Genomic DNA, 15120 nt, shown 5'->3' with positions numbered 1-15120 from the left:
GCTGCAACGGGACGTGAGAGTTGGGGCCTCCTGTGGATGTCAGCATCACTGGGTAATAGGAAAGCAGTGAGGAGAACTAGCTTCTCACCCTAGTTCTGCTGGCCACATCTATGCCTCCATGTAAGTCCCTTCCTCTTGTGGCTCTCAGGTTTCTCCTTTGTAAAATGACAGGCTTTCCTTGAAGACATTTAAGCTTCCTATTGCTAGCCCAAATGGCAATTTTGGGAGAGTTCGGGAAGGGTGTCTCCTCCTCTAGACACTTTATGCCATTTGCTGAAAATTGTTGTAATAATGCTCTAAACCTATTATGGCTGCACGACTACAATCATGCACCTTATCACTGCACAAAGCCAACCTGTATAACCATATAGACCTTCCCCTGGGATCCATGATTCACCCACCATTTGTGCACACTAGCAATAAGGGGAACAGGAGGCCGGATTCCCACAGACAGGAAGCTGAATTGAGCCCATGTGAATACCTCCTGCCTTGCTGTGATGACTACTGCCCCCTCCTTCCCAAGACTGTTAGGACTCAAAGAGTGTCTAACAATCAGGAAAGGCCAGACCTCAGAGTGACTTGTCCCAGACTGTCTCAGCACCCATCAGTCTGGCCAGCTAGTGGGTAAGTAGGACGGGCGCCATCAAGCTTCCTGACACACTCTTGGGGTCAACAAGGTCTGTGATCAGATTAGTGACTGAGCATTTAGTCCAGATTGTCAGCCTTGGCTTCTCTCCCTGGGGGAGGTCACGTGTCAACGAATGTCTCTGCCAACTTCAAGTTGTTCAAGAAATCAAAGGGAACCTATAATATCTGTAAGAGCGCAGAATGTGCACCACCTTCTGACAGAGCAGAAGAATCACTCATTCAAGTGTCCTACACTATTCTGGGTTGTGGCCTAAGAGCCCATCACAGGATGGAGTCCAGGAGCCTCAACAACTAGCACTCTCTGCACCACTTGGGTTTTTAATCATGATAAATAAGCCAAAGAGTAAGACAAACAGACACTAACCTATCTCCTAGATTGGAACATATAGCTTAGTGGTAGTCAGATGGATTTGCACCCTGAACAGCCCCTGTGGACCTGGACTGCTTTGTCTACATGGCAGAACTGGAGACTGCTCAGATTAGAGACCTGATCCCTGAAAGCAGTCCATCCTAGGAGAGAGAGGGCAGAGAGGCTGTGCCCAGGCCTTGCTGCAAAACTTCACATTAATTAGATCCATTTCTGCAGCAAAAAAAGAGAGGCCAGGAGTCTGGTGATGGAGCTCCTTCCACTCAGAGATCTCTGCCTTCAAAGGAAACAAGTGTAGCAAACTGCAGAAGTCTGGACTTGATTCAGCAGGAGACCCTTAAAGGCTTTCCTGGCTGTGCTTGTACCAGATTCCACTCCCTCACTAGGATGTGGCCAGAGGCATTTTTTCACTAAGCATGTCTTGGGATCCCTAGAGACTGAGTGTGCTTTTGGGAGAAAAAAACCAAGTTCTGCCCATTTCTCTTCCTTTCTTCTCCTTCATTTAACCAAAAACATTCCTGGGACAGCATGAGCCAGGAATCCCTTCTTGGTTAGAAAATTCAAGGTCGGCCTTCCTCCACCCACACACACACACACAGCACCACTTGCTCAGGGTGGTGGTATCTGCTGTGGACCTCAAGTTCTGCATTCTTTCCTTCATTTCCAGATAGACTGAGGTTGAAAAGTGGTTTCTTTGTGCTGTGCTCTGATAAGGAGTTTGAAGAGGCAAAAAGGGGAAGAGAGCTCTCAAGCAGTGTGATGAAAAGAAAATTCTCGATGTTCAGGTCGACAAGATGCAAGCAGGATTGGCTGGTGGCCCAGGAAAATTCCAATCAAGACAATCACATTCTGCCTCCTTGGAGCTCCCCCCTGAGCTTCAGTTTGCTGCTGCTTCGTGACTCTCCATCTCCGGCTGCCTGGTGGATTGGCAGCAGTTAGGCGGCTGCTTCCTCCGTGCAGACTCAGCCTGCATCTTGGATCTACTTGCCTCTGCTCCATGACTGGGAGAAGCCATAGAGTGGGAAGACAGTTTTGCAGCCAGACTCTCAAAGTCCGGGCTTGGCAGGTGCCAGTTAAATGCTGAAAGGGTACCCAGACTCACAGTAGGGCCCTCAGTCATTGCAAAACGCCGCTTAAATTCAAATTAACCAAAGTGCTTTTCCAGGTGTTGGCTTCGACACTAGGAGTGTACTAATTCCACAGGCAATTAAAACAGAGATTTGCTTCCTGCATGGTGTGTAGGATATTTGCCTGGGTTTAGAGCTATTTGAAAAAAGAAAGAACTGTGATGGAAGTCCAGCAAACTCAGGCATGAAAGAGAGACCAGGCAAGAAGAATGGAAGCCACCCCAGAATCTCCCCACCTCAGCCACCCTGCTTTCAGCTGCCCTCCTGGGGGACTCTTGGGACTGTCCTGTCCCCTGGTGCTCTTCCCTTTCAGCCTAACCCTCAGAATTCAGCCACTGCCACATCTGACCTGAATGCTCCAAACCTCACTTAATGTTATGGGGTGAACCCTGTCCTCTAAAAAGGGATTAAAGCCCTAAACTTCAGGTTATATGAATGTGACTTTATTTGGAGATAGGTCCTTATAAAAGGGAAAACTTAGACACAGAAACAGACATGCACACAAAAGAAATGTCATGTGAAGATGAAGGCAGAGATACAAACCAAGAAATGCCAAAGGTGGCTATCAAATCATTGGAAGCTGAGACGGAAATATGCCACAGCCTCTCACAGCGCTCAGACACCAGGATCTCAGACTTCCAGACAATAATTTCCTGGAAAGACATCCACATATGGCAGCCCTGGGAAACTAATATGACATCCCAGCCACAAGGTTCAAGCTCCATCTACTTGGCAGTGATGCCCTCTGGGATCTTCCAGGAAGTTCTTTCACAAGTTCAGTCTGGATGGCATTTGCCAACTCAGCCAATGGTCTGGTAAGATAGCAGAGGGGCCTTTCTCCCCTTGCAAGACCAGCTGCCCTTGTCAAAGCTGCCCTTTTCCCTGTACCACTCACCCTATGCATCCTCAAAATCTCACAGCTAAAGTAGGTAATAAGACTTTCCCAGAGGCTTTGTGGTAGCAAACAAAACAAAGAACAGATAATGGTCATTTTTGTGCCTTATTGAACTTCTGCTGGGGTCTAAGCACTGTTCTAGGCACTGAGGCGATAGAACAAACAAGATATACAAGATACACAAGATCCCAGTATATACGAATGACATTCTAGTGGGGGAAATTGGACAATGAAAAGAAAAATACAACATTTCAATCGTGACTACTATAAGAAGAGAAATATGATAGAAGGAAGCTCCATTAGATTTTGGAATTTGGAAAGTCCCCAGGAAATGATATTTTAATGAAGACCTATATGACCTAAGTCATGGGAAGATCCAGAGAAGAGCATTTTAGGCAAAAGCAGTGTAGTGCAAAGGTCCTGAGGTAGGAATCACCTTGGTGTGTTTCGAGAGAAGGAAAAAGGCAATTCAGCTGGACCACAATGAATAGGGGTAGAAGTGTTAGGAGGTGACATCTGAGAAGCAGGCCGCACCAATTCGTTCAGAGCCCTGCAGGCTATGACTAGGCGTGTACAATGCAGAGAACAGGAAAGGTTTAAGCCAGGGGAATTAGTGATCTAACCTATGTTTTAGAGAGTAGATGCCTGGAAAGTCCAGTCCTGAGTTCGATCCCCGATACAAAAAATAATAGTACCAAGAGTAGATACTGCCAGAGCTCACAAACCCAGGGGTCTTTGCCTCATTCCTGGCTTACTGACATGTTACAGAGACCAGCTCAGTTCCAGCTGGGGGTTGGAAGGGGTGTCCTTCAACTGCCCCTCAGAGGCATCAGGTTTCTAGACCCAGAGGGCCAGCCAGCTCACCTCTCCCCATTCTGAGACTCACCTTCCAAGGCCCTACTCTGGGAACAACCTCTCAGCATTATTGACTTTGAAAGTGTCTAGTCCCTTTCAGAGAAAACACTGCCCTTACTACAGGGTGCAAGCCCTGTGACCAAAAATCCCAAAACTTTTGGCAGTGATTCTACTCTGTTCTTATAAAAAGGAGAGATTTCCAAGCTATCAGGTTGTAGTTGTGAAGAGCATTATGTGAAGTCTCAAGCTTAACCCTGACCCTAACTTCAACTGCTTTTGCTCTGGCTCAGCTCTGGCCACACACACCCCAAGCCCACCCAGGCCATTTGTCCAGTCTCTTCTCCCACCTCAGATTGAGGGCTATGCTGCCTGGCAAGCCCCTCCACCTGCCTCTCCAACCAATTGCTACGTAAATAACATACTCAACATGCCAAGAATGTACAGGATCCCGCATGCCAAAGTACATTGAATGAAGAAACATTTCTCAGAAAAATAAGCTGCAGAGACATAAATCTGCTAAAAGATTCACCCAATTTACATCACTAAACAGAATACTTCTCACACGGAAGCCTCTGCTTTCAGATTGATTCACAGCATTCTCCTCTTCACAAGAACAATTGGCGGATACAAACCTTGCTTTTGCAAATTGCAACAGTCCACCCGAGGTTTTCTCAGAACAAATTGGCTGTTCCACTCCAAAGTTAAATGCGTGTCTCAAAGACAAGAAATGTCTGGAACTTTTGAAGTGACGGATTTTCAGGGCGGCATCTTATTACACAAGTTGTTTATGTTATTCTTCCTTAAATGAGCTGAAGGAGCTGGCCTGGTCGCAGGGGAGAGAAGCAGCTCCCCTGGGGTGACGGGAGAGAATCCAATGCTGACATGCCCTTCATTGCACTGGAATCCTGAGAACCCCAAGAGCAGCTTTGGGGCCATAATGCTGGAACTCAGGAAGAGTTTAAGGGGCCACAGAAACCCAGTTTGGGACGTGAATATCTATTTTTGTAGCAGGCAACTTGACACATATTGCGTAATCTCTTCAGCAATGTAGACTATCAATTTTATTTGCCTCTGCTATACAGGTGCCCATAGAGTCCTCACAAGAGCAAAAAACATGTCCATTAGTCCCATTACTGCAGGGGTGAGAGCTGAGGATCGAACTCGGGCCTGGCTGCAAAGCCCATGTTCTTCCCGTTCTATCACATCCTCTATCTATACCTCAATTTTCTAAGCTGATAGCCTTCCAGCTGTGTCTGTACAGGTAAATCCAGGAGAAGACATCACGAAATCAACCATCTCCTTTTTGCTTCATGCTCAAATTTGATATTGCTCTATTCTATTTAAATCACTTGGTATTATCCCTGATTTTCTCCTACTGAGGTTTTCTTTGTTTTGTTCTTAAATTTATAATATTATCTTGTTCATTTTCAAGTTTCTAGCACACCACTGAAACTCTTGAATGGTCGAAGTGCAAACATAAAGTATATTGATGTCTAACTCCCAAATGAAACCCTCTGACCTGCCCAGAGAGTCTGAGATGGCAGACTAAAAGCTAAGGGCAAGCACGGGCTTCACTGGAAGGTGAAGCAGAGGGTCAGAAGGCGTCTCACCCAGAGGCTTTTAAAATTCAAGATGCACCCCAAATGCGCATTACTGCATATGATGCTGGTGATGTCTGTCTATTTTCAGAGATTGATGCTCCCAAGAATTTGCGAGTTGGTTCCCGCACAGCAACCAGCCTTGACCTTGAGTGGGATAACAGTGAGGCAGAAGTGCAGGAGTACAAGGTCGTGTACAGCACCCTGGCAGGGGAGCAATACCATGAGATGCTGGTCCTCAAGGGCATCGGTCCCACCACCAGGGCCACCCTCACAGGTGAGTGAGACCCACCTCTTTGGAACATGATGGTTGCTCAGTGTACACTCTCATAGCTCTCTCTCAATGTACCCATCCCACATCCCACCCATCCACAAATCAAATCCTATTGATTTAATCTGTCACTTATCTATCAAATAATGTCAGCTACTTTTCATATCAAAAATGTCTGTTCATTATCTATCAAATGTGTCTACTGCTTTCCACTGTACTACCCTCACCTGGTCTAAGCCACTCACATCTCTTCCCTTAACCACTCCAATAAATTCCCCACACTTTCTTAAACCCCACCTCATCCCCTCTTCAAGCTATCCAAATGTTCTTTTCAAAGTATATTTCTGATTATACCGTCATTATGCATTCATTCCAGAGCCTTGCCACTGCTCTTAGGATACACCCACACCCTTACTGTGGCCCCCAGGTCCTGCCCAGTTCCCCTGCCTTCTCCACCCCTGCCTTCCCATCCCCTGGTGCTCTCTGTGCTCTGGCCCAGTGGGTCAGCTTCCTTAACTCCTCCACCACACTCTCCCTCCTGCCACAGGCCTTTGCTCTTTGCTTGCTTCCCTCTGACGTCCTGTTCAGCTCCTTGTTTGCAAGGCACTGTGGGAGGAGGCTGTGTGATTCCCTAGTGAGGTTGGATCACCTTACCCTTCGGCCTCATTTCACAAGTTACCTCACCTCACATCACTTATCGGCGATGCTCAAGTCATCCTCTGAGCTGCATGGGGGTAATCGTTTGATTATTGATCTTCACCTCAGACCTAAAGCTCCATGGAATTTGGACCACATTTTTATATATCATTGAATCCCCAGGGCTCAACACAGTGTCTGGCATATACTAGATCCTAGATCAGTAACTCTGAAATGAATGAAGAAATGGATTAAACTGCAAACGTTTACCACAATGGGAGCATAGACTGCAAAAGGCGTATGATAACGTGAGAGCCTGGCCATGCCTTACACCACCTATTAAAAGTCTGGGTTCCTTCTAGACGACAAGAGGGAAGCCACTGAGGGATTTGAAATAAGGCAGTGGAATGAGTCAGTGTATACAGAGGAATCCAAGGGCCAAGCAGGGAGATTGGTCAGGAAGCTGTTGCTAGAGTCAAAGAAGAGAGGATGGTGGTGTAGATAAAAGCAGTGTCCTAAGTCACCACAATCCCTGGCCGAGAAGCAGACTCTATTTTCTGGGAGTGTGGGACTCAGTCAGTGTTCCTTTGGGGCCTCCCCAGCACCCCCACTGAAGATAATCTGCCCACTGGATCACCCCAGGGTAGCTGACTGCTAATGCAGGGTGTGGTTTTCAGATGAAGGAAGCACTGTGCAGAGCAGTGTGAGCCAGGGGTCACCCACATGCTTGCCAACACTCTTTGTGTTACGCCTTGGCTCCCTGCAGAAGCATTTACCATCTCACTAAACAAGGGATGCACCACCGAGTGCATACGGTAAACAAGGGCAGTATAATCAAAGCTGTTTTTTCTCCGGGGCTGAAATCCCAGACCTCCTTGCCAAATTAAGCCAGTTAAAGTAAATACAAAAAATGCCTTTTCCAGACAGATGCACTCCTGAAATACAGCAAGGAGATGGGAAGTGCTGCTGACCAAGCAGGTTAACGGGAGTGAATTAGACACAGAAAGGACAGACCAGCTGGTGTAAGGGCTTGCAGAGAGTTAGAGGCATTCACAAAAATTACACCAAACAAAAAACCTGAATGATATGAGAGGAAGCATAGCCCATCCCTGCCTATGGCTTCAGGCTGATTTGGCAATTAGCAGTTTAGAAAAAAGGATGGCTCATTGTTTTGGGGAGGTTATGCCATAATATTATGAGAGCCATAGAGAATTAAGTCAGATCCTACTTATTATTTCCCACTACCAGGAAAGAAAGAAGATTGTACATTTATTGGTTATCTATCTTCTTCCAGGAACCTTCACTCAGTTAAATTTAATCTTCACAAAAACTTCAAGAGGTAGGTGTTGTTAGCATTCCCATTTTATAGATGAGGAAAGTGGGGTTTAGAGAGTCAGAAAATGTGTACCCAGATTCACAAAGCTAAAAAAGGGCACAGTTGTGAGTCAGAGCTACTTAGAACTTCCGAGTCCCAGTCCACTGGATCCCTTCTATGGCTGCTATTACTAGACAAATACAATGTAAGTGTCTTAGTTAATTTTTCTCTTTGCTGAGACCAAATACTTGACACCCAAAGTTAAAGGAGGAAAAGTTTATTTAGCTCACAGTGTGTAGAGGTTTCAGTTCATAGTCAGCTGGCTCCTAGGCAGAGTGGAATGGCAAAGAGGCATCTCAGAGGAGAAAGAGTTCATGGCAGGCAGAAAGCAGCAAAGTAGTGAAGAACCAAAGCAGCAAGCAGTAAGGGACAAATGAGGACCCTCTTTCTGTCCCTTGTATTACATCCAGGCTACCCACCCTTAGGAAGGGTAGCACTCACCGCACAGTAGGGCACCCTTAATCCTACCCAGAACCATGCAAACCAATCAGAGGACTAACTTAGTAATCACGCATCCTTGATCCCAGCATCCCACACTCTAGATCCAGCCACCTTTGAAAAGCCCCACCTATGACCACATGAGGCTTTGGGAGGACATCTAGACACTAACCGTAACAGTAAAGAACAGTCCAAATGTCAATGCAACAGACCTAGAAAGGATGGGAAAATTTTTCTGGGTAATGAGCTTAGATAGGTAGATATTTTGTGTTAGAATTGCTCTTATAAAAAATTATGTATACATGCATATATATATATATAATCACAAATATATATATACATATATATAAACATATGTATACCTCACATGATTATCCCAGAGAGCTCACCGCTGGGGAGATTTACAGAGGGATTACAGGTAGAAAGGCAATCAAGTCCAATACACACGCCTTGTGGAAACGCTAGTTATGCAAGGATCGTTCACTTTGGCTGCAGTATCTGGGGGAAGGGAAGGAAGGGCCATGAAAGCGAGAAGGGGGAGAGGGCTAAGCTCAACTCCAGCTCTAAAAAATTGTGCTCTCTCCCTCCTTCCCCACTTGGACTCTTAAGAAGAAAGTCTTTCATCCTCCACGGCCTATGTGAGACCCCAGAAGACTCCTGTCTTATTTGAAGACTGGGCTCTGTGTAACATAGTTAAGGCCTCCACTTCCTTTGTGACTTGGGGAAACTGACCAACCTTCCAAGCCTTTGCTTCTTCTTCTGTGGAGGGGGAATAATGCCACTGACTGCATCGAATCATCACGCGGCTTTAATGAGGGGATGGTTTAGTGCATTCGAGGCAGCACTGCTGATAGAGCAGGAAGTGAGGAAGTGAGCACTGACGGTGAAGAAACAAGTGGAGCTAAGCCCTATAAGCAAAAGCGTGATTTAGGAGGACCTCCTCCAAGCAGCATGGTGCCATGCTGCACCGTGGGGACCCGAGGTGTGTGGGGACAGTAGAGTAGTGCCCTCTTCCCCAGTCCTGCTGAGCCACAGCCTGCATGTGAGAGCCCTGGGGAATTCTGAGGCAAGACACACTCACTCAGAGCCCAACTTGTGACCTCACCCACCCAGGTTTGAGGCACCCAGCTTCACAGATGTGCACCCTTGGCAAATTCCCTAAATTCCTGTGCTGAAAGACCTCCTATCTACTCACAGGGTGGACTCAAGGATGAAATGAAATCATGCTCACCTCAATGTGTGAGCACCGAGCATGGAGTCTGGCACACACAGAAACCTCAGTATCCACTGTGTCTTTTAATTGAACTCATCTCCGAAAAGCTCAGACTTGGACCCATGGCAGCCTGATCTTTCTCTGGCCCACATTCAGGTTCCCTTGGTTCCCACAGTCAACCTCAACCCTTAGAGATGGATGGCATCTGTATTTCTATTCCTTGCAGAAGCCTTTGTCTCGAGGCCACCATTGATGCTTTTGCTGAGGAAACCAGGCCTTTCCTGACTCTGGAAGTCCTTGATCATTCAGAGGGCTCACAGCAGTGCACCCCTCCTTATCCCCCTCACAAACACAGAGCCCAAGCTGGGCTCTAAAATACCAGACATTGGGCCGGGGATTTAGCTCAGTGGTTTCCGCCTGCTGTGCAAGCGCAAGGACCAGAGTTCGATCCCCGGTACCAAAAACAAAACAAAACAATAAAATACCAGACATTTCCCCCACTATTCTCTGCAGTAGCCAGAGAATTCCCTCTGGAGGAGGAATTTGTTTCTGAAAAATGGACTCAGTTTCACCAATGACTTTTCCCCTCCTTGGGTGGCTTCCATGCCTTTAATGACAAGTTCTTTTCAGGATCGGGCTCAGTCTCTTAGCCCAGTTAATGTCTGTTTGGCCTGTGTACCATACCTGGAGGCACACAGGGGTCCCCAAGTCTATAAATTTTACAGGCTCATCAGGCACCTCTGGCTTAGTGACAACACCATTCACTGTCTGGGTAGCAAGGAAAAGCCACAAGGAAAATTCCTAGTGGAGAGAGGGAAGGAAAGAGGGAAGAAGAAAAGGAAAGAGGGAGAAGAAAGGAAGGAAGGAGATTCTATGTTCCCAACCGGAATGTGATCAGAGAACAGCTTCCCTCCAGGTGTAGTGGCACATGCCTGTAATCCCAGCAACTCAGGAGGCTGAAGCAGGAGGATCACAGGTTTGGGCCCAGCCCAGGGAACTTAGTGAGACCCTGTTTCAAAACACAAAGGGATAAGATGTAGCTCAGTGTACAGCAATCCTGGGTTTGATCCCCAGTACCTTCAAAATAAACAACAGCAAGCTTCCTTGTATAAGACTAATGTGAACTGTAAACATCTTTCTGGCCAGTTTCAGAGGGGACCTGTGATCTGCATCAGAAAGGAGTGTGTGGCCACAGAGGGCAGAAGGCTATGCCTTTGGCCACCTATGCTCTCTCCCCAGGCCTCTTTCTTGGCCAGCCCACACTTGAGGATCCCTGTGATAGGAAACATGGCAGAAGGAGCCAGCCTGTGTGGTCCCTCATGAGGCATTTCCAGCCAGTGCCTCCCAGTGCTGTGACTCCTCTATCCAGCATTCAACAAGCCATTGATCAGGAACCCACCAGCCAACAGGGCTCAGGAAACCCAGTGAAGAGTCCTACATTGTGATACAGCATAAAATTGCAAGAAAACAGACTCACGGCCAGGCACAGGACACACTCATGTGCACACAGATACAGTCATACTCTGTATACTCACACATGCAGACACACTCACATTCACGCAGCCGCAACCTACTCCTCCACCACATACATGCACACATGTACACGTTCCACACATGATATCACACATGTACTCACACACCATATGCACACCCACACCCACACTCACACACAGAGAAAGGGAGAGAGCTGGTGTCTGCCAGCATGTCTCAGTCAAGTTCTCTGGTTTCTGGGGGACAAAAGAGAGACCACCGACCGAGCCCCATACTTCCTCCTCAGGGCTGAGTGGGGTCTCCTTGTCAGATGGGCTCCTCAAGGTGAGTAGGTAGAAGGCTTGTTCACAAGAGGATTTTCCACAAAGAAATCCCAGATTTCAGAAGGAGTCAAGCTGGCAAATCAGCACTGACCAAGTGCTTGATGCCCACTTCCCTCTGCCTGCCCTCTCCTGACAGGCCAGTGCCCAAAACCAAACAGTACAGGCCTTCGAGGCCTTTCTGAGAAGGGGAGTGGAGCACTGGCCAGGGGGCTAGGACCAAGCTTCACTCAGGCTCCTTTGGACAAAGTCACAGTGATCTCAAGTGGTCACTTTGGTAAGGCACCCTCTAAACATGATGTGACTTGTGGGCAGAGGGGTTGGAAGGTGGGCAGAGAGGAAGGAGACATCCACGCACTCCCTTACAGTCAGGACATAAGAGCTTCTGTCCTTTACAGTGGTCCCTCAAGTTACAACCATCCTGGCATGCAAACAACTTGAGTTATGACCAGAATTTCCATGTTTAACTTACGAACAAAGTCTTGAGTTACAACCCAAATGCTAGCTGCTTGTGCTTCCAGATGGTCTCAGATACAGATTTAACCCATAAAGAGTTCTGGAAGGAGCACTACAACATCCTTTCCTTGTTGAGAAATGCTGGGCCAATGTCCCTATAAGGACACTGAGATCTCCCTAGAAGAAAGTGTGGCCTAAAATTGTACAGGAGAGAGACTTTGAAGGCAACTGACCAACTTGAGTTACAACCAGCCCTCAGGAACAAGCTGAGTTTGTAAGTCAAAGGTTCACTGTATTTAGTTAAAAGACTGGGGAGATAGGAGCGAGGAGAAAACCCAGGTGGAATGTTTCAGCTTCCACTCGGCTTCTTCGGCAGAGAGTACTTGATTCTAATAAAGACCTGGAAATGGGGTGTCCCTGCAGGACAAAGGGTGATGAGCCGTGTTCCTCATTAATGCCACGGGCACCAAGAAAGTTCCACCTGAGAACATTTCTTGGTCATATTGCTTTTCTTTCTAAATGTGGGTTTTAAGTCAGGGTAGAGTAGACTGCTCTTCGTGGTAGTTGAACATCATCCACACTCCAAAAAGCAGAGAGGTGTATTCGAAAGCCCAACTCATTCAGAAAGCCCCAAAGAAGCACCTTCTCATGTGAGAAGATGAGGGTGGGGAGCCTTGCGCTTAGCTGTCCACTTAACTAGAAACACACAGTTGCCTATCTGATGTGATTTCAGGGGCTCTCCGGAGAGCCTCTGTCACCAAATATCTCCCCATCCATGAAACCTTTGGTCTCCAAACTCTACCACTGGGAAACTTCCCTGTGATCCAGCCTTACATTAGGTCTTTGTTTTCACAAATAATTTTCCCAGATCTGCCTTGGCATGTGCTGTTCGCTCTGCCCGGGATGCCCTTCCCCCAGCCAAATGTCCACAGAGCCTTCAAAACCAAACGCAGACGTCCTTTTCTGGAAGTCTTCCATCATGCTCTACCACCACCGTTGTGCCCATGCTGCTTCTGTGCCTCAGCCATGTTTTCACTATGCTACACTAAAAGAAATTAGATCCTTGGGCCCAAAGACCTAAGAATCTGATGCGGAGACTGACCTGAAAACTAACGGTAACCATACAGAGCATAAGTGCCATCAAAACTAGAAGATTGATTAAACTCCTTAGGAACAGGATCCTCTCTATGAAAGCCAGGAGGCCAAGATATTAGGGTCGACAAAATCCCCATCCCTACTTTGGTGAACTTGAGCGTCACGGGCACCCGGGAGATGAGCTCAAGGATTGAGGGGTGGAAAGGATCCATAGTGCTACAAGCTCATCTGAACCCAGCCAAGCCTGCAGTCCCCAAGTGCCTTATTCCCGTTTTTGCTGGCGAGAGAGAGCATTGAGGGTTTGGGGGTCCCCTTCTCCACACCAATTTCCCCACCAGCAGCAGCAAGCATAGGGAATAGGTTTCCTAAGTACTGGGAGTGTGACGCCTTCTGCCTTTATCACCACAATTCTTGCAGTACAGGTGAGAATTTTCTCAGCCAGGTTGCTCTCCACCCCTAACTAACCTACTGCTGCTTACCATGCCCGACTCTGACCCCAGAGAATTCCTTATTTCCTTCCCTGCACCTGGCCCGATCTTAGCCGGCTTTCAAGGTCCAACTGAAGTCCCTTCTCTGGCTACTCCAGCCCATGCCAGTCTCATCCTCCTCTGCAGAACTCTTGTTAGCATCCCATAGGGTTGTATTAAGGTACTCAAATTGCAATTTGCTTACTCCAGTCCCCACTGCCAATCGGTAAGGCTCTTAAGGACAGGAACCAGAGAGAACAGGGGAATTGTGTTCTAAAACATAGCTTTAGTTTGTATCAGATTTGTGACCTTGCTCATGAGCAATATCCACCCAGCAGAGCTAAGGGGAATTAACTGAAATAACACATAAATCTCTAAGAAAATATAGTTGTAACAGTATCTTTACCATCAGACACTCAAAATTCTCCTTCATTCCCTCCTTCTTTCTTCCTGCTCTGTTCTTCATTATTCTTCTAGATTATGTATTACATGGAGCTTGGCATAATTATGGGTGCACATTAAACAATGAATTACTTTTCAGTACAGATTTCTTTTGATCCCCAAAAGGCCAAGGTTGATATCTGTTCAGCTCACCTAGTATCCCCTGCATACAGCCTTGTGGCTGACACAAAGGAAGCCCTCAATTACATTTGAGGAATGGATGAACTGTGTGTTTTGGGTGTTCAGAGAAGAATGGATATGTGGTGAGGGTTGAAAAGTGTCAACCTCTAACCTAACAAAGGAAGTTCTATGAGGGATGGAGAATGGTGGTTTCCTCTGGGACAAATTTTCTGAGCCTTTGCTAAGAAAGAGAACAAGGCCATTTGTAGGTTACCACTTGCAGGAGTTGGATGAAAAGGTAAAAGGAACATTGATAGAGAGCAGTGGGTTCTTTAAAAGTAGGAATTCCCTAGGAGCACACAGATAGAGAGGGGCATTAAGTACGTGTTGGATGCACATTTTCTTTTCCAGCAGAACTGCATTTTACCTGCTGGCAAAGAGTAACAATTCACTCATAGCACAGGAAGAAAGCTGCTGAAAATCAAAGAAAGCAGCAGCCCACGAGCGAGTCCCACCTCCCATCCCCTAGACAGAAAACCTGGGAAGAAAGTGCTTTAAATTCAGCTCTGCTGTTTTCTGGGAGATGATTCTGTGGTAAATTATTGAACATTTCATTTAAGCTTCATAAATAAGAAACTCAGATGAAAACGTTAACATGTTAGATCCATTTGGCAACATATAATTTCTGTCTTACTCCCTCGATCTGTCACCCTTCATCTACGTTGGAGAATTTCTACTTCATTATAGGCAATTGAAGGTCTCAATCAGCTGCCTGCAAAAAGTAGTTTGTGTTGCAAAAGTAATCTAATTTCTCCAACTGAGGATGTACCCGGGACTCACCAAAAGGTATTGTCCGAGATAAATATGTGTTTGGAACAGATCTGGAGGAGTGCCAGTCACCCACTCAGTAGAGGTGGGCACCCACTCCAGCGAGGGCAAGCTGCTCACTGACACCTGGACACCCTGCTTTCCACCAGAGTCAACAGGCTAAGCCCCAGCAAACCAACAACTACTAGTGTGCCTAGAACCAACCTGTGCATGACTGGGACACTTTCTACAGCTGATGAGACCACTTATATAAAAGAACTCAAAACCTGAAATGGCTCTCAACGCTGGGTAATAATAATCCTGGGTACTACCACTATGGGTCAAGAGCTGTCCTTTAAAAATATCAATGCTTTTAATCCTCACAATGACCTTCTGAGATAGAAACTATTATTATTCCCCTTCTATAGAAACTGAGGCCCAAAGATGCTAAGTCATCAAAATCACACGCATACAAGGTTGCAGACCTTGAAGATAAAAGG

General features: G+C 46.7%; 1 protein-coding gene and 1 long non-coding RNA gene across 8 annotated transcripts in view; one reads left to right on the top strand and one right to left on the bottom strand.

Moving 5' to 3' along the window:
* Positions 1-15120, top strand: part of Tnr (tenascin R) — a 434816-nt gene that overhangs the window by 365474 nt on the left and 54222 nt on the right. For all 7 annotated transcript variants that reach the window (XM_087194348.1, XM_004853393.3, XM_087194345.1 and 4 more), the window contains one exon: positions 5582-5767. In XM_087194348.1, the coding sequence (XP_087050474.1) occupies positions 5582-5767 (186 nt within the window). The remainder of the gene's footprint in view (positions 1-5581; positions 5768-15120) is intronic.
* Positions 1-15120, bottom strand: part of LOC110350904 (uncharacterized) — a 79080-nt gene that overhangs the window by 52912 nt on the left and 11048 nt on the right. The window lies entirely within an intron of this gene.

The sequence above is a fragment of the Heterocephalus glaber genome, unplaced genomic scaffold (genome assembly GCF_053883595.1).
Source record: "Heterocephalus glaber isolate CG9 unplaced genomic scaffold, H.glaber_assembly_v1.0 deba00001600, whole genome shotgun sequence".
NCBI classification, from domain to species: Eukaryota; Metazoa; Chordata; class Mammalia; order Rodentia; family Bathyergidae; genus Heterocephalus; species Heterocephalus glaber.
The sequence above is the reverse complement of the archived record's forward strand: the minus strand, read 5'-3'. Positions and strand labels throughout refer to the sequence as shown.